General features: G+C 51.6%; 1 protein-coding gene across 1 annotated transcript; it reads right to left on the bottom strand.

Annotated features, from left to right (window-relative positions):
* Positions 1–486: 486 nt before the first annotated feature.
* On the bottom strand, positions 487–1,080 carry LOC119397744 (tigger transposable element-derived protein 4-like). The gene has a single exon (XM_037665155.1). The coding sequence runs from the start codon at positions 1,078–1,080 to the stop codon at positions 487–489; it is 594 nt and encodes a 197-aa protein (XP_037521083.1).
* Positions 1,081–22,560: the final 21,480 nt, after the last annotated feature.

The raw sequence follows: 22,560 nt of genomic DNA on the forward strand, positions 1-22,560 counted from the left end.
TGTGTCAGCTTTTACTTCCTGCCATAAAGCAGCAAGCATCTCGATGGCTTGGTAAATGTCTATCTTTGTCAGCCGTTCAAAGCGTATACCCAAGAGGATCTTCTGAATGACGCGACGACGATAGCAGCACTTAAAGCTGTTGATGATCCCTTTGTCTAACGGCTGTATTAGGGACGTGCAGTTGGCAGGGAAGTACTGCAGCTCGATGTTCGATAGCTGAAGGCCTTCGATGTGGTGCGCGGAGCAGTTGTCAAGCAATACACATATTTGGCGACCCTGACGCTTGACATCTTCGTTGAATGCTTTCAGCCATTCAGTAAAGATTTCTCAGCTCATCCAGGCCTTCGAATTGGCCACGTACTTCACCGACATCCACTTCATGCCTTTAAAACACCTTGACCTGGCATTCTTTCCTATAACTAATGGGATTCTTTTGTCGCTGTCGTCACTGTTTGCACAAAGCAATCCCGTGACGCGTAGTTTGCTCTACTTTCCGCCTCGACAATCGTGCCCTTTAAGCTCCAGCGTGCGATTCGGCAACATCTGGTAGAACAACGCCGTTTCATCGGCGTTGTACAAGTCCGCCGCCTCATAGCGGTCCAAGATGCCAGGCAGCTTCTCGGCCACCCATGAGGCAGAGGCATCGCTGTCAGCAGATGAGGACTCGCCGCTACTCACTCTACCGACGACACCGTGTCGGCTCTTGAACCCTTGCAGCCAACCGTTACTTGCCTTGAAATTGTCATGGCCAAGAACAGACGCAAAATCCTTCGCTTTCTGCTGCAGGATTGCGCCACTTATGGGCACGTTGCGTGCCCTTGTGTCCAGAAACCAGGTGAAGACAGCCTTGTCCACATAAGTGTACGTTGACTTCTTCAGTCTTTTCTTCTTCGAGCCCGTGCCCGACTCCGCTGCCTCGCGGATGCTGTCCTTCGCACTCAATATCGTCGACAGGGAGCTGGCTGGGATGTTAAATCGTGCAGCAACCTCCTTCTTTTTCTCATCCGCGGAAACCGCATTTACAATCGCAAACTTTTCTTCAAAAGACAAAACCTTGCGCTTTCTCGGCACAGAACGCATTGTCAACAGCGAGAGCAGCTGAAAGGCCTAACAAGAGAGGACACGACCTACCCGCCTCACCGCTTCGTTCACCCGTTCTAGAGTCACTGTATATGCTACCTAAAGGTAGCATATAGACGGTTTTGCTGTTTACAAACACAGACCCTGGACGGCTTCCCGTTTCGCGCACTGACGTAGCAAGGCGGGGAACAAAAGCCTTGGCGGGTAGCCCGCAGATTTTCAACACTTCTCACCCTGTGCCTAGCCAAATATTTCAAATAAAGACGCTTCTAATCTATACCCAACATTATAAGAGTTAGTTCTGAACTCAGTGTGCGCCTTCTTTTTATCTGAAGGAGGAAAAAGGGTCTTTCCTGACTCTGACAAAACTTAAAAAACGCGCTTTCCGCTTCGGTGTTAGAGAGTGATAAATGAAGAACCGGAAGTTTCTTGGGGTACAACACGTGCTGCTACTATCGCAGTCTTGAAACTCTGACCCGTTCGGCACAGTAGCGCCATGAGACGTCCCAACTCGCAAGATAAAAGCTGCATAGCGTGGCCTTCGAGATGGCGCACCGCATTACCATCTCGAAGGCTTTGCAACGAGGAAACTCCGTTTCTCGCTAAGCGGCGCAAGCTATTCTAGCGATGCTTGTATCATCATCGCGGCACGCACTTGCCGGCTGCAATGATATGCGTTCTACCCGCAGCCGCCTCCGTGTATTATTAATTTTCTTATTCTAAAACCTACGCGTGTACATGCAGGATTTTAGTAATGTTACGACTCAAAATATTAAATGGTCAGTGTCGCAAATTCGTTACATTCAGGTGAATTACCGCAACACCTTCGTTACATGCAGGTCACAAATACATGGGCTTCTATGGGGATGGTATTGAGGATTGAAAAAAGTTCGTTAAATCCAGGAATTCGTTACGTGCAGGTTCGTTACATCCACCTTTAACTGTATTTATTGTTTGTGAAAACACCTACTTCACCAAAATTTCGGGGGGGGGGCTAGACCCCCCCCCCCTTGGCTACAGGTCTGGCGTGAAGGCGGCCGATGTGGCCGTGCCGTTATCTCGCCACTTTATTAGAAAATTAAGCGAAGCGGCGGCGCCCGCAGGCGTAGAGACCACCAGGAGCGTGAGGGCGTTCTTCTTAAAGACGATAGTCTTTCTTGGGGAATTTAAACGCAGAAATTTTGGTCTGTCTTTCTGTCTGTCCTTCTGTCTGTCCTTCTGTCTGTCTTTCTGTTTGTCGGCACGTCCCTCGATTCAGCCACTCGGCCAAAGTTGAACCACTTGCCCAAGCGCCAGCCATCGTGAACGGCTGAATAGGTTCATACTTGTGTACATTGTTGATCAAAAAGCAAACATTACGCATATCTGAGGCGCAACATCACTAGGTAAGTATTAGGCGGTGTGTTCCTTTAACAGAAAATACATAGATACGCAATTTTAAAGACCTTGATGGTATGCGTTTAACGTTGAGACAGTAACGCGTTTATTAAAAGATTGCCACAGCTGAAGAGATCAGCGGTCCAAGCCGAGCAAGCGCGAGCGCCAACAACAACCGTCTTCGTCTTCTTCTTTCGCAGGCGTTCTTGTCTGCGCCCTACCATGTTACAAATCACTCCCCCGCGGAAAAGGAGCCATCCTGGCGACCTAAGGAACAGGTACAACTGGTGGGTTATAATGCGGCTTCAGTCAATCGACGTGAACAGTCTCGCGGCCGCGACGACGGCGGTCCCTAGATGATTGAACAGGCTCAATCATATAGTTAACTGGGGATGCTTGACGTAGGACGCGGTAGGGGCCTTCGTACTTAGGCAGTAGCTTTGTGGAAAGGCCAGGAGCGGAGGAGGGAACGCGAAGCCACACCAACGTTCCAGGCGAATACGACTGAGGAGGCAGGTTTTCGTCGTGACGGTCCTTCTGGCCCTACTCGCCCTACAATGTTACAACCCTAGTTTCCTAAGGTGCGCTGAAAATGCGACTGCGCTGAAACTTGTCTTCCTCCGTGCCCTCTGCACAAGCTCATGTTGTGTTTCGGTTTCGGTTCAGTATTGCACTGTACGAATGACAGGGGGCGCCGCTCTGGCATTCCTGTTTTACCCAGGCGACGTGGAAGTAAGAGAGTTTGTGGAGAGTACTCGTTGAGTGCGGACGTTTCTTCTCCTTCGGCGCATCGCGCCAAACAGTGAGTGAGTGATACAACGTTTATTAATGAGAAGAAGAATGAAAATAAATAAAAATAAAAGGAGGGCAAATTTCAAGGGTGGGTTCCCCATTCCAGGACACCAGTGGCCGCCGCTGCTCGCCCGGCTTGATCCAGGAGACCCCTTTGGGTCTTCAGGTCAGTTCGGGCGAGGACGGCCTCCAAGGCTCCCCCAGCATCGTGAGTATCAGAGGCGACTGTGCCTCCATAGGTTTGCTCTGACATTCCCATGTGACGTGCTGCAACGTCGGTCGCGACTCGCACCACGGACATTGGTTCGGATATACATCGGGGTTTATATGATGAAACCTTTCCAAATGTGGATAGGTGTTAACTTGAATTTGTCTAAGGCTGCGAGCTTCGTCTACTTTAAGTGATTTGTGCGGTGGGGCATACCGCTGCCTTGTCTTACGTTGATGCTCCAGTATATCGCGAGCAGTGTGAGGGTCGTATTGGTTATCGCCGTCCTTCTTCGCTCGGTTGGTGAAATCACGAGCTAAAGTGTGCGCCAGCTCATTACCCGGGATACCCTCGTGGCCTGGGCACCAGATTATGGCATGGTCCTGTGTCAGCCTGTCGCCGAGTATTCTCGAGGCGATACTCGGTAGTCCTCCACGTAAAAACATCCTACAAGCCTCCTGCGAATCAGACAGGACGAGCGCGGAGGTATTCTCCGCCTCTTTAGTTCTAATGGCTAGCGCAATAGCAGCTGCTTCCGCCGTTGCGGTACAGGTCGTGTTAACCGACGCTGCGACAGTTTTAACGGTATGTGGCAGTGATTGAACTGCTACTATAACGCAGCCCTGTCTTGATTTGGCGGCATCGGTGTACACCACCTCGTGACTCTGGCCAAACTGTTTTTGAAGCTGTCGAGCTCTAGCTTGTCTTCTCGCCCCGTGGTACAATTTACTCATGTTTCGCGGAATGGGGCAGACGGTTATGTGTTGTCGTGCTTCCCTAGCCATAGTAGTAATGTTCTCCTTGTAGTATTGTGGTCTAGTAGGGTATCCCAAGCGAATGAGGGTTTCTCTGCCTACCTTTGTCAGGCATAGTCGTTCTTTCTGCGAAAGAAGCGTTGCTGCCGCAAGCTCTTCGAATGTGTTGTATACACCGAGCGCTTCTACTTTTTGATTTGATGCATTAAGCGGTATACCTAGGGCAGCTTTGTATGCTCCCCGTATGAGCAAGTCAATTTCCTTAATGTCCGTTGGTGTGAGCTCCTGATATGGCAGTCCATATGTGACTCTACTAAGGACGAATGCTTGTACCAAGCGTAGGGTTTCCCCTTCGTTCAGACCTTTGCCCTTCCTTGTTATCCTATGAATCATTCGAGCTATATTTTTGACTGTACATTTATGGACTTTAATTGTATAACTTGCTCTTTTGTTGCTTTGCAACCATAAGCCTAATACTCTCATCGTCTGTCTCTCCGGCAGCATCTGATCTCCTATGCTAAGTTGTACCGCTGGTTTGTTTCTATAATTTTTGCCATGGACGCGGATAAACTCTGATTTGTCTGGGGCACATGCCATGCCATTCCCTTCGGCAAACTCCTGGATTGTGTTTATCGCTTCTTGTAAGATTTGCTCCTTCTTTCCTAGTGAGCCTTTATTCACCCATAGAGTGATGTCATCTGCATATAGGGCAAATTGGAGTTCAGGAATTCGCTCCAGCTGCTTTGCTAGCCGATTCATTGCTATATTAAAGAGGAGTGGGGAAAGGACTGCGCCTTGCGGCGTGCCTTTACTTGGCATTGGAAATTTTTGGGAGCGTATGTTCTCCATGCCAATGGTTGCTGTACGGTTTGAAAGAAACGATTTGATATAGTGAAATGTTCGAGAACCGCAATTCAACGATTGCAGTTCTTCCATTATAAGTCTATGAGAGATTGTATCGAATGCCTGCCTCAAGTCCAGTGCTGCGACGACGTTCTCGCCTCCAGTAGTTACGTTCTGAAGCACTTCGTCCTTTATGCGTAGGAATATATCCTGCGTAGATAAATGTTGTCTAAACCCATACATGTTGGAGACAAGTAGTTCCCTTTTTCTATAAATTTGAAAGCCTGGTGTGCACCACCGTCTCAAAGAGTTTGCCAAGGCATGATGTCAAAGATATTGGTCGAAGATTATGAAGCGTTTTATCCTTTCCGGGTTTCGGAATAAGCAATATCTTGGGCTCCTTCCATTGGCTAGGCATTTCTCCCCCATCCCAGACTTTTTCATTAAAGTACTGGGTAATTTTTCTAAGTTGCTGATCACTCATGTTTCGCAGCATCGCATTAGTTATGCCGTCCTCTCCCGGAGCCGAATGCCTTCTACACGACATTGCAGCCGCGAAGACTTCCTGCTCACTTATAGGGGCATCTAGGTCTTGATTTTCCGAGCCTTTATAATCGAGGTCCTGTATAGTTTCCCCGCCGCTGCCAACGTATTTGTCCCGAAGAATGCGCAACAATGCATCATCGTCCCCTTTGAATTCTCCAGCTAAAGTTCGCAACGTTCTAGTTGTAGTGGTTTTTGTGTTCATGGGGTCTAACATACTTTTTAGAATTGCCCACGTTTTAGCGGTAGAGAGCGTTCCCCGCAATGAATCGCAGAAGTTGACCCAGTTGCTAGCCTGAAGCTCCCTGGCATATTCATTCGCCTTTTCCGAGAGTTCTGCGATTTTGGCTTTTAGTTTTCTATTTAATCTTTGTCTTTTCCACCTTTTGATGATGCTACGCCGGCCTTCCCACAAGTGCATGAGATGTGGGTCTACTGCTGGAGTTCTGTCATTAATTTTGATGTGCTTGGTGTGTAAGCTGTACGCCTCCTTTGTTTCTGCCACCCATTCTTCTAGCGTTTCTAGCGGCTGCTGTGTCACTGGATACTGCCTGTAGGCCACCCAATCAGTTATTTTAGCAGTCCCAAACGTTCTTTTCAACTTGGGAGTAGAGGTAGAAAAACTGATTATAAAGTGATCACTCCCCATATTTTCATTAAGATTTTGCCAGGATCCTTCTTTAACATTGTAGGTAAAGGTGAGATCTGGATATGTGTCCATGCAAACACTATTACCAAGTCTAGTTTCGGCCTGGGGCATGGTCTCCAGTTGCAACTCGCATCTCTCTATTGCCTTCAATAGATCTGAGCCTTTCTTGGTGTTCTTCCGGTATCCCCAACTAGTATGGGGGGCGTTGAAGTCGCCTGCGAAGACTAATCTATCCTTGTGTCCCATGTGACCAAGAGCCCACTCGAGCATCTCGAGAAAGTTGACTTGACGTTCTTTCGGCGGGCTGTAAATATTAAGAATAAATGTTTTAGCTTTTCCCTTTTAGTGGTGTGGAGCTCAATCAGTTGATGCTCAGTTAGGCATTCGGATTGATGATGAACACTGCTCGCGATACCTTTATGCACCAATGTAGCGATCCTAGAGTATTGTAAGTTTTGGATGGTGTAATAATCCCTTAATTTTATTACGCCCTTGCCAATCTCCTGTAAACATATGACGTCTGGTAGTGTAATTCTAGCGTCTATGTACGATTGAAGCGCTGCAGCTCGCTTGTGGAACGAGCGGCAGTTCCAGTGCCATATCTCAACGGAGTCAGCGGTGCGAGTTGTATTACTGGCCATGGTTAATCACACTTTCGACATCGGTAGAGTCGGAGGCTACCCCATTTTTAATTTTACTAGCCATGGGCGCATCCGGATCGCTGCAAGCTCTTTTACGCGAGATTTGTCGGGTATTCATTTGCTCGTTCACATAAGCCTTGTGGCTCTGTAGTTCCGCGTATAATTGTTGTTGAAAATTTTGTAGGCCCTGCATCTGTTGAACTAGGTGTGTCATCGTTTTAGCAATACTGTCCAACGTGACGGGCTGAGTGGACACTTTATCTGTGGCATTAGTTTTGACTATCGCGCCCCCGGAGTTTTGTAATTGCATCCTGAGAGCTGCTACTTCCAATTTGAGTTCGCCCAAAGACTGCTTTAATTGTCGGTTTTCCAAAAGTATCCTCTGATACTCAGGGTGAGATGTTATAGGGGTCGCCCCTCGTGCCGTCCCCGCTGCCCTGCTCACCTGCGGCTGGGTTGAGCTCCCGGCTGCCACCGGCGCCCTGTTTGGGGTAGGCGATCGGGATTGAGGACGGGAGTTAGGTTGCGACTTTGGAGGTCCTTGTTCTCGATATTTCTTCCCTTTGTCCCTTGATCTTGGTGGCGGCTTTCGTTCGTACTTCTTATTTTCGGGTATGTCCGCCTGGTTCCTAAGCTGGGGCCATTCTTCATCGTCGGTGTCCTCCGATGAATACCACCTTGGTTTTGGCGGCGATGAAAATGCTGCTTTTTGTGCTTGTTTGTCTGTCTTCTGGTCGTGTAGTTTCGGCTGCTGCTGCCTTACCAGCTGCTTGAAGCGCTGTTTGCATTCTTTTGTTCCCGTCAAGTGGCCTTCTCCACACGTAGAACATACAGGGTCGCAGGGGTGGTCCGGTTGAGGCTCCTTCATTCCACATCTATGACACACAGCGATGTGGGGCGTCGGGCAAACGTCCGTTCTGTGTCCCGTCTGCTTGCAGGCATAGCAGAACTGTATAGTATTTTTGAATGGGTAACAGGGTACCTCGCCGCCCATATAGTACACAAATCTCGGTGTTATAGAACCGAGAAAGGTGATCACCGCTGTCTTAGTCTCTCCAAGCATTCTGGCTCTGAGGATGTCGACTCCTTGTGTTCGTATGCGCAGGTTTGCTAGCAGAGTGTCCGGGCTTGTGTTGGGAGTGATGCCATGTAGTACTCCTTTTCGCGTGCCGTCCCCCCACTGCTGCATAGGCATTGACAGCATGCAGTCTTCCGTTGAGAGTGAGGCCCGTGATTTTTCTGCTGATATCTGCCACCTCCTGGTCGGGAGTGGAGATGATGAAAATGTTGGATCCTGGCTTCAGCCGGAGCAGGATATGGCTGCCGGTTATTTTGCCTTGACGCGCGTTCACTACTGCTTCTGCAATTTGTGGTGCCGTTAGTTCCCTTATAGGTAATCCTTGGCATGGTCTTACGACGACTTTGAAGTCTTCCTTGGGGAGTGGTGGTAGCTTCCGCTTATGCGGTCTTCTTTGCGACGTAGGTTGCGCAAGTGAGTTGGATGGCGGACTCGAGAAGTCACAGTCCTCCGTCAGTTGTCGTGAGTTTCTTTCCCGCCTTCGCGAGAGCTTCTTTTTACGAACGGTAAGGACCGTCTGCCAGCCTCCATCATCGTCGCGTACCTTGCCTCCAGATATTCCGTCGTTCCCTTCGTTGTCTTGGTGGGTGATGCAATCCCCCGCTTCGCTGTCTTGGCATTCCATCTCAGCCTGGTCCAAGTTCGAGGTATCAGGTTGTACCTTGTGGTCTGTCTTTGGCGTATAGTCTTTTGAATCGGCGTTTTCAGCGCTTTCGGCCGGGCATGGGACACCGCAGACGCTCTCGTAGGAGCCGCCGAAGTTTTCGCCATATAGAGCTGCCGCGCCGTCGACGCTCCCTGCGTCTCAGGCGTAGGCGTCTCGCCGCCGCTGCGTTTCTCACATGGGCATAGCGGTTCATGTCCTCGTCCAAAAAGATGTGAAAAGGCTGCTCACCGGGAAGAATTGGATTATCCAAGGGTGGCCTTGATGTTCCGTGAGCTCAGTGTACCGGTACAGTCCAGGTAAGTCACAGTGAAATCACATAAAATTAGCAAAACTCGTGGAGCACATGTGAGTGGTACTTCACTCGTCAGCGCCGCCTAGCGGGTTCCGCGCCAAACAGCGTGTTCGGGCTGGCCGGTGTCCCCACCGGTCGCGTTGGTCACCGCCGGTCCTTCGCCTGCCGCTGGCGCCGGGACTACCAGCCCGCAACACAGCACTCGTGTTTCCCGAACGTATTGCCAGATGGCGTCCATATCTCACGCAGCGCCTCTTCTATCGTCTTTAGACGATATTTGCAGCGAAGCACGCAGATACGCGGCAATTTTTTACCTCGCGCCTCGAGCGTTAGGCATGAGCTGCGCGAGAGGCGCAGCTTGGTTACGGGAAACTGATGATGATGATGAAAAGGCGATGTTGGCGCTACAGATACTCGCCCGCGCAGAAATGAACCCGTATTGAAAACTGTGGAGTCATATATACAAGAAGGATCGTGACGCGAGACAAAGTGCCGTGGGCAGTCCAGATCGTAACGCGAGATCACCATCGGAGACCAGTCGTTCTCTGGTGGGCGGCTCGGGAGCTGCGTAGCGGGCGGGGGTCGCGACGAATGGATGTTGTAGCCAGGAGCGAATGCACTCGAGGTCGCACACGTCCGAGCGGAACAAAAAAAATCGGCTGGGCACGTTGTCTTTGGCGCGAGACAAATGCCGGCGTGCACGGTGGCTCTACACGTGATGCGGAGGCCCCGATGATTCCTGCGGTTGGCTTGTCCAATGTGTAAGTGGTGCGTTGGCAGACGTGCTACAGTCGTTGTCGGCGCAACGGGTCATGTGACGGGGAGTGCGTCGAGACGAGTGCGTATCGGTCACATGACGATGCACGAAGGGATGCCTCCGCAACGCATGGACATCCTTGAGGGAGATGGCTGCACCGCGTGGCAGCGTTGAAGGACGGGTTGTGAAGCTTCTGCTGTGTTTGGCATCGAGTGCGGTGGATTCGTCGACGTAAAGTCGCCTGCGGTAGACATGTGTGGCGGTAGGGGACGTCGTAGCCGTTGCGACAAGTGCGCCTTCGTAGCGGTCACATCTCGGGTGGATGGCATCCTGCGTTACGAGCTCCGGAGGAAGCCTGTGGTGAAACTGAGCAGGCGTGGCTCTGCGATGGTTTCGGACGGTGAACCTGTGCTTGTAGAAGCACCTGCGGTAGTCGGCTTACGAGGGCTGGCGCGCAGGTCGGCATGCTGGATGTCTGCCTCTTCGGCTGGCATAGCATGTGCGGCCTGCTCTGTCATAGGCAGACCAGGCACGTCGTCCTCAGGCGCTTCAGTCATAATAGCAACGTCTCGGAAGTGGCGGCCTTAGTGGGTGAGGGGCTCGAACATCAGTTGCGCGAGATTCTGAGGGAGATGCTGGTCGCAGCTGGCAAGACGCGCAGAGCGTCGAGGTTGTTAGAACGTGGTGTTGGTCGATAGGCATGGACGGCGAAGCCTCCGTAAAGGAAGGAGAACGACCTCGCGGGACGATGTCCTAGTCGACTCCAGTGCGTGCGACACGGCGGCTGTCGTGAAGGCTGACGTCCCCGAGTGTGTCGCGAGCCGCGAGGTCAATGAAGACGTGCGGATGGCGGGCAGGCGTGATGGACCTTCGGCAAGAGCTTCGAAGGAACGCCCCTCGTGTTGGACAGGTCAGTCGAAGTACGGGCGTCTTCTACCTTGTCGCGGTGGTCCGGTACAGGGATGGATGCCTCTGTGGCCGGAACCGAGGTAGAAGGAGCCGTAATCAATGAAGTGTCGTCGTGGTCGAGTGAAGGCTGCGGCCTGGTGGGTACCGCACGCTGCAACAGTGGGGAAGCATGGAACTCGCGGCTCCACCGAAGCGGGCGGTACGCGTGGCCGTAGCAGATGAGCACAGCAGCGCATAGATCTTCATATGGCTGCAGGCTGGATGTCGATGCAGCAGCAAGGTGGCGTAGTTCTACCGGCAGCGCGTTGAGCAGGCGGCGTGCATGAGCGGCTGTGCCGTGACGCCAGACTCTGCGAGAGCGGCATCGAGCTTCAGGAACCATGGTCGGGGGTAGGCCGTGTTCAAAGGCTTCACTGGCGGGCAGAGTGACGGAAGCATTGCAACGTGCCGCTCGGCGAAGCGTGCGCTCTCCGGGTCACCACTGTAGCGAGAGACGAGACGCGAGACGGCGTGAAGGCGGCCGATATGGCCGTGCCATTATATCGCCACTTTATTAAAAGGTTAACAGCAGCGGCGGTGGCTGCAGGCGTCAGACCACCGGGAGCGTGAGCGCGTTCTTTTATAGCCTTAGCTACACTTGCCTAGCCGGAGCCGGAGCCGTGCTGCGCATGCGCGAGGATCAGTGATGTGACTCAGCTGGCTCACCGAAGCCGGCATCTCACGCGCTTTCCGCCACCGCCACGCGCGGCTCGCCGCTGCTTGTCTGCGCGTTCCGGAGGAGTGGCGTCGTAGCCGCGGCAGACAAACTGGCGCCGGCGCGCGCGCAGCTATTCGCCTTCGCTGTGCAGTCGCCGTCCGACACTGTGCTGGAGCCGCTTGATAGCGCCTCTGACTGGCGTTTGCAGGTGGGTAACTTCATGGAGAAGGAGGGCGCAAATGCTGCTCAACGGCGCAGAAGAGCGGAGAAGTTTATCTCATCGGATCCCGAAGTAGTTGCCTGGCAGTTAGCTGTTCAGCGTACGATGATGAACAGAAGAAGGTTAATATTCCTAGACAATCTGGAAAGCTAAGAATAATCAGCTGAACCTTTGCTAACGCTACGTATATCCTGGCATAGCCGAGCTAAGCCACTGCAAATTTTTTAGCTTGCGCCTCCAGCGCTAGATGCGCTAGGCATGAGCTGCGCGAGAGGCGCGGCTTGGTGGCGGGAAACTGATGATCGTGAAAGGCGATGATGATGGCGCTACAAGTACATCGATTATTGCATCCGGTACGATACTTTTCAATTGTGTCTTAGGCTACATCGATACACTTGTAAATTTCGTACTATATAGATATCTACATAATGCGGCTGCAAATGCTTACGCACAAAACTGTTTTCTTGAAAACCTCTTATATGCGACAAACTTTGTTTAATTGGGCTGCTATGACTGTTAGTGTCTCAACAGTTCTTGCTGAAAAGTATATTAGCTTCATTCCGAAATGACCTATTGGGGTTGCTATAGCTGCTTAACATGACAGCCCGTGATGTACACTGCACGGTCAGGAGTTTTTGCTTCTCGCTTTCGTAATTGATGGGAGTCGCCGCTCTTCTTGCCGACCAGCCAGCGGGTAGCCGTCTAATTGCAAGAACGTCAATAAGGCCCGTATTCACAAACCAACCTTATCGTTACCTTTTGCCCTCCTTACCTTTTCGGCTCCTTAACGCGTTTCATAAACAAACCTTATGCCTCAATCCAACCTTTGCTTAACCTTATCGCCGTGAAAAGGTGGCGTTCTATACGGTAGCCCGGCAGGTACCTTAAGGCGCCACTTATGCGGCGTGCTATGGCTGATTACGCAAGAAGCTTTACAAAGGCATTAAAAAAAAGGTGACGTACGCGATCGGCGTCCATATGTACAATTAGCGCAGCGAGTGTCGGTAACCATCAAAATTCCACGAAAGAGTTTCGTGGAAAGAGCTGTCACGATTTTTCGCTATGACAATGCCACGCTTTCAAGTCGATAAGCAGCGCTGGATCTTCAGTGAAATTAAATTTTCGCCTTTTGTCGCACTCAGTAACAAGCGTATGTATGATCCACGCACATACGCAGGCAGACGGAGAAAAAAAACGACCTCTTTAACCTTACCACGTTAAACATGAGGCGATGCGAAGCCGGAGCACTTGCACGATCGCGTTCCGCTAGCGTTCGTTGGGCATGCTACCGACCTCGCGTCGTGGAACGAGAAGAGGAACGCTACGCGCGTCGTGTCTTCCCTCTAGCCTAGCCGTTAATTCTCACAGGGCGAGCGGGGAACGCAGTCGACAGGCGCGTGAGAGGGGAGCAGCGTAGGAGAGGAGAGAGAGGGGGAGGGGACGCGCATGCGCTGGAGCTCATCGCGGCGTTGCGCAGGAGAGAATTTCGGCATGTCGAGCCCGCATTTCAGAGGAGTCAACCGAAGCAAGCGCTGCAATGAACGCGCGCAGCGCTTTGCCCGCTTTATATTCACACTTGAAGGAGAGGAGACTAGAGGAGGAGAGCAGCGCATGCGCCGCGAGAGCAGAAGCGAGAACGCCGAAGAAGCGCAAGCAGAGGTGCTATTTTGTAAGCGTTCTGTCACAGAACGGTGCGGAGCGTTCCATGAGCTGCACGGGGTTGGACGAGGGTCGATTCAAATTCAAATTAAATATGCATTGTTTAACAGTCCAAGACGTGAGAATAGCCTGCAAGAGCCGTAGAACGGTCACGTGATAGCCACAGAACGGCCGGAGACCTCGTTCCGTCGACCTCCTCTCCCCGTTCTATTGACAAAAATGATTACAATACGGTCCCCGGACGACTCGTATTGTATCGAAACGTATGCGCGTGGCTGAGGAGAGGAAGAGCGGCTTCACGCGCTGACTGGTGTTCAGCCATCTCCCTTTTTGCGACAGTTTTGCGACACTGACTGACTGACTGATCTGACTAACTGAACAGACTGACTGACTGAACTGACTGGCTGACTGAACTGACTGACTGAATGACTGACATAAAAACAAAACAAAAAACAGACTGATTGAGCCGACACCTTTTTTTTGCGCTTGTCGGTGTCGGTGTAGTCGGAAAATGCAAAGCATTGACCAAGTACTCAGGATGTTAGGTTCAAAGCTGTTGATTGATCAAGCTGGCGCGTGCCGACGTATGTTTCTTCGAGTACAAAAGCATCAAACAGGAGGACCAGGGCCATCGGGTGGATCTTCTTGTCGTATTTCTTTAGTGGAGGACACGCTCGCCACTTGTAGCGCCACATGCGGTGGTTGAAGGCCTCGTCCTCTGGAAACACCTCGTTGTTTGAGAGCACAATGACGGCCGTCTTGGAAATGGTGTGATCAGCCGAGTACTTGACCGCCACCAATCACGTCACCACCAAAAAATCACAGCATATCCACGGAGTGAATGATGATGAGTGGGCGAAGCTGCGGAGGTTCATCGGTAAACCGTGAATCTTCCGTGAATTCTGCCCAGTACATCATCACCGACGTGAGATCGGGCGCGTTTATACAAAAGGTTCGATGAGTTATGACGACTTGCAGCTCACTTTAATTTTACATGTACGCTGTGAATTTTCATTGTTTAGAAAAGCATTGCTTTAGAAAACATCTGGCGTCTTTCGTTAAGCAGCTGGTGTCTTTTCGTTTTGCTTTAGAAACATCTGGCGTTCTTTCGTTTTGCTTTTACAAAACATCTGGCGTCTTTCGTTGGTTTATTTCATCAATCAACGGCGTTTTGAACAAAATTTTTATTGTTTGATCACGCACAGGAGAAATCTCACCAGGCACTACCTTGGAGGTAAACAATGGCTGCTAATGGGAATGAGAGACAGAAGAAGTCGGCTTTTAGCTAACACTTACACCTCTACTTCTACTAACGTTTCCTACTGGAACATGCCAATGACTGCTAATGGGGAATGAGAGACAGAAGAATTCGGCTTTTAGTTAACGCGCACGCTGCGAATTTTTTATTGTTCGAAAACGCACAGGAAAAATCTCCCAGCGGCACCACCTTGGAGGTCAAAGCGTAAGACTGGTTACGCACTATGACTACTACGACTACGACTACGAGGGACGAACGGGTGCCGCCTTAAGGAGCTTCGTCCCTAAAATTTTTTTAACAGTATCAATAGCAGACGACTCACAGTTTGGCTCGTTCCACACCAGGATGCGACGGCCCACGGTGTCCTGAAGTGGAAAGCTAGTGTAGCGGTTAAAGTTACGGATAGTACCGTGGTTAATGTAAAAGGAAAGAACGGGGTCAATCTCCATACAATCTCCATACAGTTTTTCTTGGGGACCGCAGCTCCCTCCTGGCTGACCAGCTCTGGGCCGTCCAGCAGGCCCGCGGAGCGGCCGGCAGGCTTGGTCTGACGGTCCCGACGTGGGAGTCGCCCGCTGCGCGCTGACGCGCGCCTTGCAGGACCCAAATAAAGTTTTTTCAACCATCAACCGCCTTCTCGACCAGGCTATATAGGTTGTTTACAAAGGCCGACACTTCCTCGGGAATGCCATTAAACTGAAAGTTTAATAGTTCCATCATGGCATCAAACGACGCGGGCACATCCATGTAAAAGGTAGCGAGGTCACCGTGTGGGGCATCAAAGAGAGGCTGGGTGTGCTGGTACATTTCAATAAAGTCCAAGGTGGTGTACGAGCACATTTCGTCATTAAACACCTGGATAGCTCGTTGGAGGCGCTTGTCGTCCAGGCGAATGAACCGAAACACCGGGTCTGCTAGCCACTTGGGGGTGCGCACAATGTTTGTCAACGGCGATACGGGGTTTTCGCGTAGCCAGTCGTAGATGGATTCTTCCGACGCTCTATTAGAACGTTTTCGGCACTTTGCACCCGTTCTTGCGCGTACATCGTCAGTGTCTCCACCGCTCGTCTGACCTCCATGGGCGTCGTCACATGCAACTGAATGCGGAAGTTTCGGGTACAGTATTTCCAAACCTCGCCCGGGCTCGTGTCCAGAACCTTCGAGTTGTCCCAAAACTTCATTTCTAACGTCGCGACTCCATCATTTCCTCCCATTTTAATGTATTCCAATACTCGGGGCTCACTATTGAAATACTTGACGAGATGGTAGAGGTCCCATGCACTGGCGCTTGTAGACCAAATTGACGAGCGATTTGGCCGTCTGACGAAGCCAGCGAAGATAACACATCGGCATTTGCCATTGCTCCAGCTGCAGTTGTTAAAGACGTGGACGTGTGGGAGTGTAATTCCTCGTGTGTGGAGTGCGACGGCAGCGATTCCGTACTGGGTGGGCCCTTGCTCGAATCCTCTGATAATGTCATGACAAATTGTCTCAGCCTCTCCGTCGTCTCGAGCGGGAAACACATCATCCACAAGGTTTCTTCGTTTTGGAACTGGCTGTAGCTGCAGTGCCCAGCGTGGAGGGGGTTGTAAACTTTTTCCATCTCCTACAACCCCTGTTCCTGGTTCGGACACGTTTGGATTTGATACTTCTCCCACGTCTCGATCAAGTTCCGCAAATGCCACCAGGTTTTCATTAATGTCATAGGTACTGTTCTCGGAGCTCGAACCAATAAACTTTGTAGTTTGTCCCTGGGAATATAGATGGCATCACCAAAAAATAATTCCAAATGGTAATATAGGGGTACCTCATTTTCTGTGCCTTGATCGTCAAGCTGACGTTTGCGTGATTCTGCCATGGTCTCTATTAAAAAGCATATAAATGCAAGAATTCAGAATATAGCATAGCTAACCGAAAAAAAAAAAGTCTTACCGAAGGCGTCTTGTGTCCGCTTGAGGTCCTCCTGAGTGGACAGCCTGTTGAAGACTGTGAGTTCTGAGCTGCTGCAGACCTCTTTATATACCCTTCGCGGCGGCCTTGGAAGCCCTTTATAATTAGTGTAAAAACCCATCTAGAATTAGTTACGATTGCGCGACAACTAGTGGAATATAAATGAGTTTTTCTTCTATTCTATAACAAAGGCGCTTTTAAACACGTATTTTCCTTGTATGTCGTTGTCGTTGTAGTTCCACTCAGAAAAAGTAATATATATATATTATATATATATATATAATATATATATATATATATATATATATATATATATATATATATATGTATATATATTGTAGCGAAGCCTTTGAGATGAGTAATGGGTTCTCTATAGCCTTCTAGTGGGTCGTCCTCTTTGGCTCTTCCCGCTCGCGCTCTGAGCTCGTGCTCTTGCTTGACTGTCGCCATTGAGCATCGTCGCCGACTGCCGTCTAATAAACACCTCAACAAATTGGTGGAGAGTGCTGTGCTCCCATTCGATGCCCCTGGAGCTAAGATCCCGTACCCTACCAACTACCATGCCTCAAGACGCTGCTCAGCAAACGCCTCCTCCAACAACGACCTCCTGCCCCGGTGTCCCCCGCATCCGCGACCCCCCTATCTTCACCGGCGCGGATGGGACCGACGTTGAGGACTGGCTTGCGATGTACGAGCGTGTGAGCGTACCCAATAAATGGGACGAGGCAGGCAAACTCAGCAACTTGGTTTTCTACCTCGCGGGTGTGGCGGGCCTGTGGTACAACAACCACGCCACCGATTTCCCCACGTGGTCTGCTTTCAAGCCCGCCATCATCGACGTGTTTGGCCGCCCTACCCTTCGTAAACTGCAAGCCGAACAACGTTTACGTGAACGAGCTCAGCAGACCGGTGAGTCCCTTTACGAGCTACATAGAAGACGTCCTGGACTTGTGCAAGAAAGCCGACGCAGCTATGCCTGAGTCTGACAAGATCCGCAACGTTATGAAAGGCATCGACGACGATGCCTTCACTATGCTGCTCGCCAAGAACCCTCGTACTGTGGCCGAGGTGATCACGCTCTGCCAAAGCTACGAGGAGCTGCCCGGCAGCGGTGCTGACCCGTCGACCTGCATCACGCGACGCCGATCTCGCTGGCTTGTCGGCCATTTCTGATCAGTCCGCCTTGCTCGCCGAGATCAAGTCATTTGTGCGCGAGGAAATCGCCCGCCAGTTCTCCCTACTGGCCTTCCCTCACCCGCAGCATGTTGAACAGCATCGACCACGCTGCTGCCTCCCTTACGCCGCGCTATTCAGCAGGAAATCGCGGAGGTCATGCCGGAATACCACCAGCCCCCTCCGGCGCCTGCACCGCTCAGTTACGCGCAAGTTGTAGCCAGGTCACCCCAAGCGATCTCTGTGGCTGCCCCACTTACTTACGCCGAAGCCGTCGCCAGACCTCAGGCCTTTGAAAGGAGTGTGCCGGCTGCGTTTGCCGACGTCATACCTAGGCCACCGATGCAGCCCATCATGCAGTCGTATCAGCAGACGCCTCGTCCCACCGCGTCCTGCGTCATGGATGGGGACCATACCCCGACGAATCGATGCCGCACTTCTGACAACCGCCGATCTGCTTCGCGTGTGGTTGCGCCGGTCATGTTGCCCGCTACTGCAATCGCGTGCAGCCGCCTCGTGTCGGCTCAACCATCACCAGCCAGTCAAGCCGCCCGTATTACGATTCACCGCCGCCTATGTCACCGTCGTCTCACCCAGCTCCATCTACACGCCGTTCGCCGTCACCACGACGCCGATCACTGTCACCGATGCGGCCACGTCCGGTCCCACGTGACCAGGAAAACTAGTCGTCGCAGTCCAACGAGGCAAGGGCTGCGACGCTATCGAACTGCGAAAGCCCTCAGCGAAGCCCAGTGAACGTGTTAGACGTGTTTGTGGACGGTGTTCGCGCATCTGCCCTTATCGACACTGGAGCCGCCTTATCCGTTATTGACGCCAAACTTAGCCGATTACTGCGAAAAGTGACGACGCCACTTCCCGGGCTCTCCCTCCGTACAGCCAGCGCCCAAAGTATTCACCCTACAGCGGTGTGCACAGCCCGCGTCATGATTAACGATGCTCTGTACGCCGTCGAATTGATCATAATTCCAGCATGCTCTCACGACGTCACCCTAGGATGGGATTTTCTCTGCCACCACGACGCGGTGACTCATTGCGCACCAGCAGAAATAGAGCTCTCACCATTCTCTGATCTGACGCCGGCTGACAGTCCATCATCTGTGAGCAAGGTACTCGTCAAAGACGACACCACAGTGCCTGCAAACTCGTCAACGGCGGTGTCCGTCTACTGCGCCAGTCTCTCCGACACCGTTGCACTCCTCTCGCCATCTGACCGTGTTTGCACGAGGAAAGGCTTGCTGGTGCCTTTCGCGACCGTGCAAGTCACTCAGGGCAGCGCGTCAATTTTTGTTATCAACCCATCCCCGTACAGTGTTACGTTGGTCCGAGGGGAATGTCTCGGCAGCGTGGAACCCCTCGAAGACGCACAAGTTATGGACGAACCAGATGACACGTACTGCCTCAACTCCAGTACGCTCAGTGCTGTTACCACATCTGGTTCATCGCCCGATGACGTATTCCCTTCTTCCATTGCTGACAACCTTACACCGGCCCAGCGATCCCAGCTTCTGGGTCTCTTGGAAGAATTTTGCGCTTCTTTCGATATCGCTCAAACTTCTCTCGGCCGCACGTCCACCGTTACGCATCGCAGCGACACTGGCGCCCAACCGCCACTGCGGCAACGTCCATATCGCGTATCTCCCACAGAACGCCGCGTAATCAACGAGCAAGTCGACGACATGCTTCGACGCAATGTTATTCGACCATCCAACAGCCCCTGGGCGTCTCCTGTCGTTCTTGTTGCGAAGAAGGACGGTTCTGTGCGGTTCTGTGTGGACTACCGACGACTCAACAAGATCACTCGTAAGGACGTGTATCCACTACCGCGAATAGACGACGCGATTGACAGCCTACAAGGAGCAGAATTCTTTTCATCCATCGATTTGCGCTCAGGGTACTGGCAGGTACCTATGTCTGATGACGCTCGACCGAAGACCGCCTTTGTCACGCCCGACGGCTTGTACGAATTCAACGTCATGCTGTTTGGGCTGTGTAATGCGCCCGCCACCTTCGAGCGCATGATGGATACTATTCTGCGCAACCTGAAATGGCACACGTGCTCGTGCTACCTCGACGACGTCGTCGTTTTTCCTCCAGACTTCTCCACGCATCTTCAACGCCTCCGGCATGTGTTGACGCGTTTTGAGCAACGCTGGTCTGCAACTGAATCTAAAGAAGTGCCGATTTGCAGCACGGCAGCTCACAATACTCGGCTACGTCGTGTCCAAGGACGGAATTCTCCCCGATCCAGCCAAGTTTCGCGCCGTGACCGAGTTCCCAAAACCTACGTCCGTCAAAGAACTGCGCAGTTTCGTAGGACTGTGTTCCTACTTTCGGCGCTTCATTCGAAACTTCGCGACTATCATATCGCCGCTGACAAAGCTCCTCGGAAGTAACGGGCCCCTCCATTCGTGGTCGTCAGAGTGCGACGACGCTTTCACAACGCTCCGTCGTTTGTTGACGTCGCCTCCCATACTACGCCACTACGACCCTACGGCCCCTACAGAGGTACACACAGACGCCAGCGGTGTTGGCCTTGGCGCTGTCCTTGCGCAGCGGAAACCAGGGTTCCCTGAATATGTCGTGGCATATGCAAGTCGTACGCTTGCTAAAGCCGAGACCAATTACACCGTCACCGAAAGGGAATGCCTGGCGATCATCTGGGCCCTTACTAAGTTCCGACCCTGTTTGTATGGTCGCCCATTTGATGTCATCACCGACCATCATGCACTATGCTGGTTGTCGTCATTGAAGGATCCCTCAGGCCGCCTCGCCCGCTGGGCACTTCGCCTACAGGACTACGATATCCGCGTGCTGTACCGCAACGGACGCCAGCATGCTGACGCCGACGCCCTCTCGCGCTCGCCCTTGCCTGACGACAATACCCCCTGCTCGTCACGTAACATTGTTGTTTCTTCTATCGACGTTCACAACATCGCTACCGAACAGCGCAAGGATAAATGGATAGCCTCGCTGATAGACTTGCTCACTGATCCGTCGGCAACACCAACCACTCGCGCGTTGCGTCGTCAAGCCCACCATTTCGCCATTCGTGACGACCTACTGCACGGACGCAATTAAATGCCGATGGCCGCCAGTGGCTACTTGTGATACCCCACAGTCTGCGTTCTGAAATATGCGAGTCCTTCCACTCTGATCCCCAATGCGCGCACTCTGGGGTATCCAAAACTTACCACCGCATTCGACAACGATACTTCTGGCGAGGGATGTACCGCTATGTGCAGAAGTTCGTTCGCTCCTGCCTCGATTGCCAACGCCGAAAACCTTCAACACACGTGTCACCCGCTGGTCTACAACCATTACCTTGCCTTAACCGTCCGTTCGGACGCGTGGGCATCGACTTGTACGGACCACGTCTTCCTCTGACATCGGCTGGTAACCGCTGGGCCATCGTCGCTGTTGACCATCTAACGCGATACGCCGAAACCGCCGCCCTCCCAGCGGCTACAGCACGCGACGTTGCCTCCTTCCTGCTACACCGATTCATGCTGCGTCACGGTCCACCCCAGGAGCTTCTCAGCGATCGAGGCCGTGTCTTCTTGTCGGAAGTCGTCGAAGCCATTCTCAAAGAGTGCCATGCTGTTCACCGCAAAACTACTGCTTACCACCCGCAGACGAATGGCCTAACCGAACGCTTTAACCGTACGCTCGGCGACATGCTCTCAATCAGTGCTGGGCAGTATCGAAGATACATGTATCTTAGATACTATCTTAGATACTCTTTGGGTATCTTGTATCTGTATCGCGATACGTCTCGCAAAACGAGTATCTGTATCTGTATTTCCGATACATTCAGCAATGTATCGGGTATCTTAAGATACAAGATACTGCCATAAAAGCACCATCGTGCGAAACAATAAACGTTGACCGGAATTCTAGTTCTCAAGCTGACATTGCTGCCACTAAGCCACTAAGCCACCTGAATAAAACTAACGATAGTGGCATTCTTGCATATTTCCGCCAGAGCGCTCCAGCGAGCACAGGTGATGAGGTTTAGGCGTCTCTATTGGTGGAGCAAGAGTCACATGATGGGCTCGAGCCATCTAGACAAAAACAAGCGTACGAACGTCTACGTGCAGTCTACCTTTTTTTTCAAGATGTCTTTTTTTTAGTTGTGTTGATATAATGACACTTGTTCATAGCCACTGCACTCTCCTGCGTACTCCTATGCGTGCGGCGTCTTTCGCACAAGTTTTGATGCCGCTATACTGTCGCAGTCTAAGTTTGTCTTGCGTAGTGCTTCGTTACAAAGCCTCAAGCATGCAAGAATGGGGCTGCTTTGCGTCTCGCGGCTTCCACCATAAGCGATTTGATGATCTCGTGAATGTAAGCTTGACTTACATAAGTACGATGAGATCGTCCTTATATGCAAAGGAGATTTTAAATACCGTCCCACTATCTGTGCCGACGTTAGATGCAATAGCAGGCATTTATGTAACGGGAATATTCTGACGTACCGTGTCTTTGGTCTTCCTGCTATATTGTTAGAGAAGTTCTTTCAATGATAATTTGATTGTTAGCACATTAGTGCTCTCATTGCTGTCCTCCGTTTGCATCCCGTCTTACCTATGTCTACTGTCCTAGTTTAACAGTGAAGGTGTTCTGCAAATCGTTCCTTGTCCGTCGAACCAAAAAGCTATCATCATCATAAAGGGTATGTGCCACAGAGATTGGGTAAATTCTACTACTTAACACTGGTCCACTAAAATGAAGAAGGCAAGCAGTTAGCCCCACAAATTGCTGCGAAGCGATGGCGGCGAGCCGAAGACCCTAAGTACGTACAAACGAGAGAATACCAGGCAACGGGAAAGACAACGGCGGCTACGAGTAGACCCCGAAGCGATGGAAGGCGTACGCCAACGACAATGGAAGGCGCCTGATGCCTGTCCAGCTCTTCTACTCGAAAGACTAAGCCTGGTCCTAGCCATAAGCTGATCGGTCTCATGCGCCGTAACAGCGAAGTTCATCCCCGC

Source organism: Rhipicephalus sanguineus, chromosome 6 (assembly GCF_013339695.2).
Source record: "Rhipicephalus sanguineus isolate Rsan-2018 chromosome 6, BIME_Rsan_1.4, whole genome shotgun sequence".
Classification (NCBI taxonomy): Eukaryota; Metazoa; Arthropoda; class Arachnida; order Ixodida; family Ixodidae; genus Rhipicephalus; species Rhipicephalus sanguineus.

Coding starts and splice junctions, on each gene's coding strand:
- LOC119397744 (XM_037665155.1), bottom strand. CDS start 1,080: ATGCGTTCTGTGCCGAGAAAGCGCAAGGTTTTGTCTTTTGAAGAAAAG.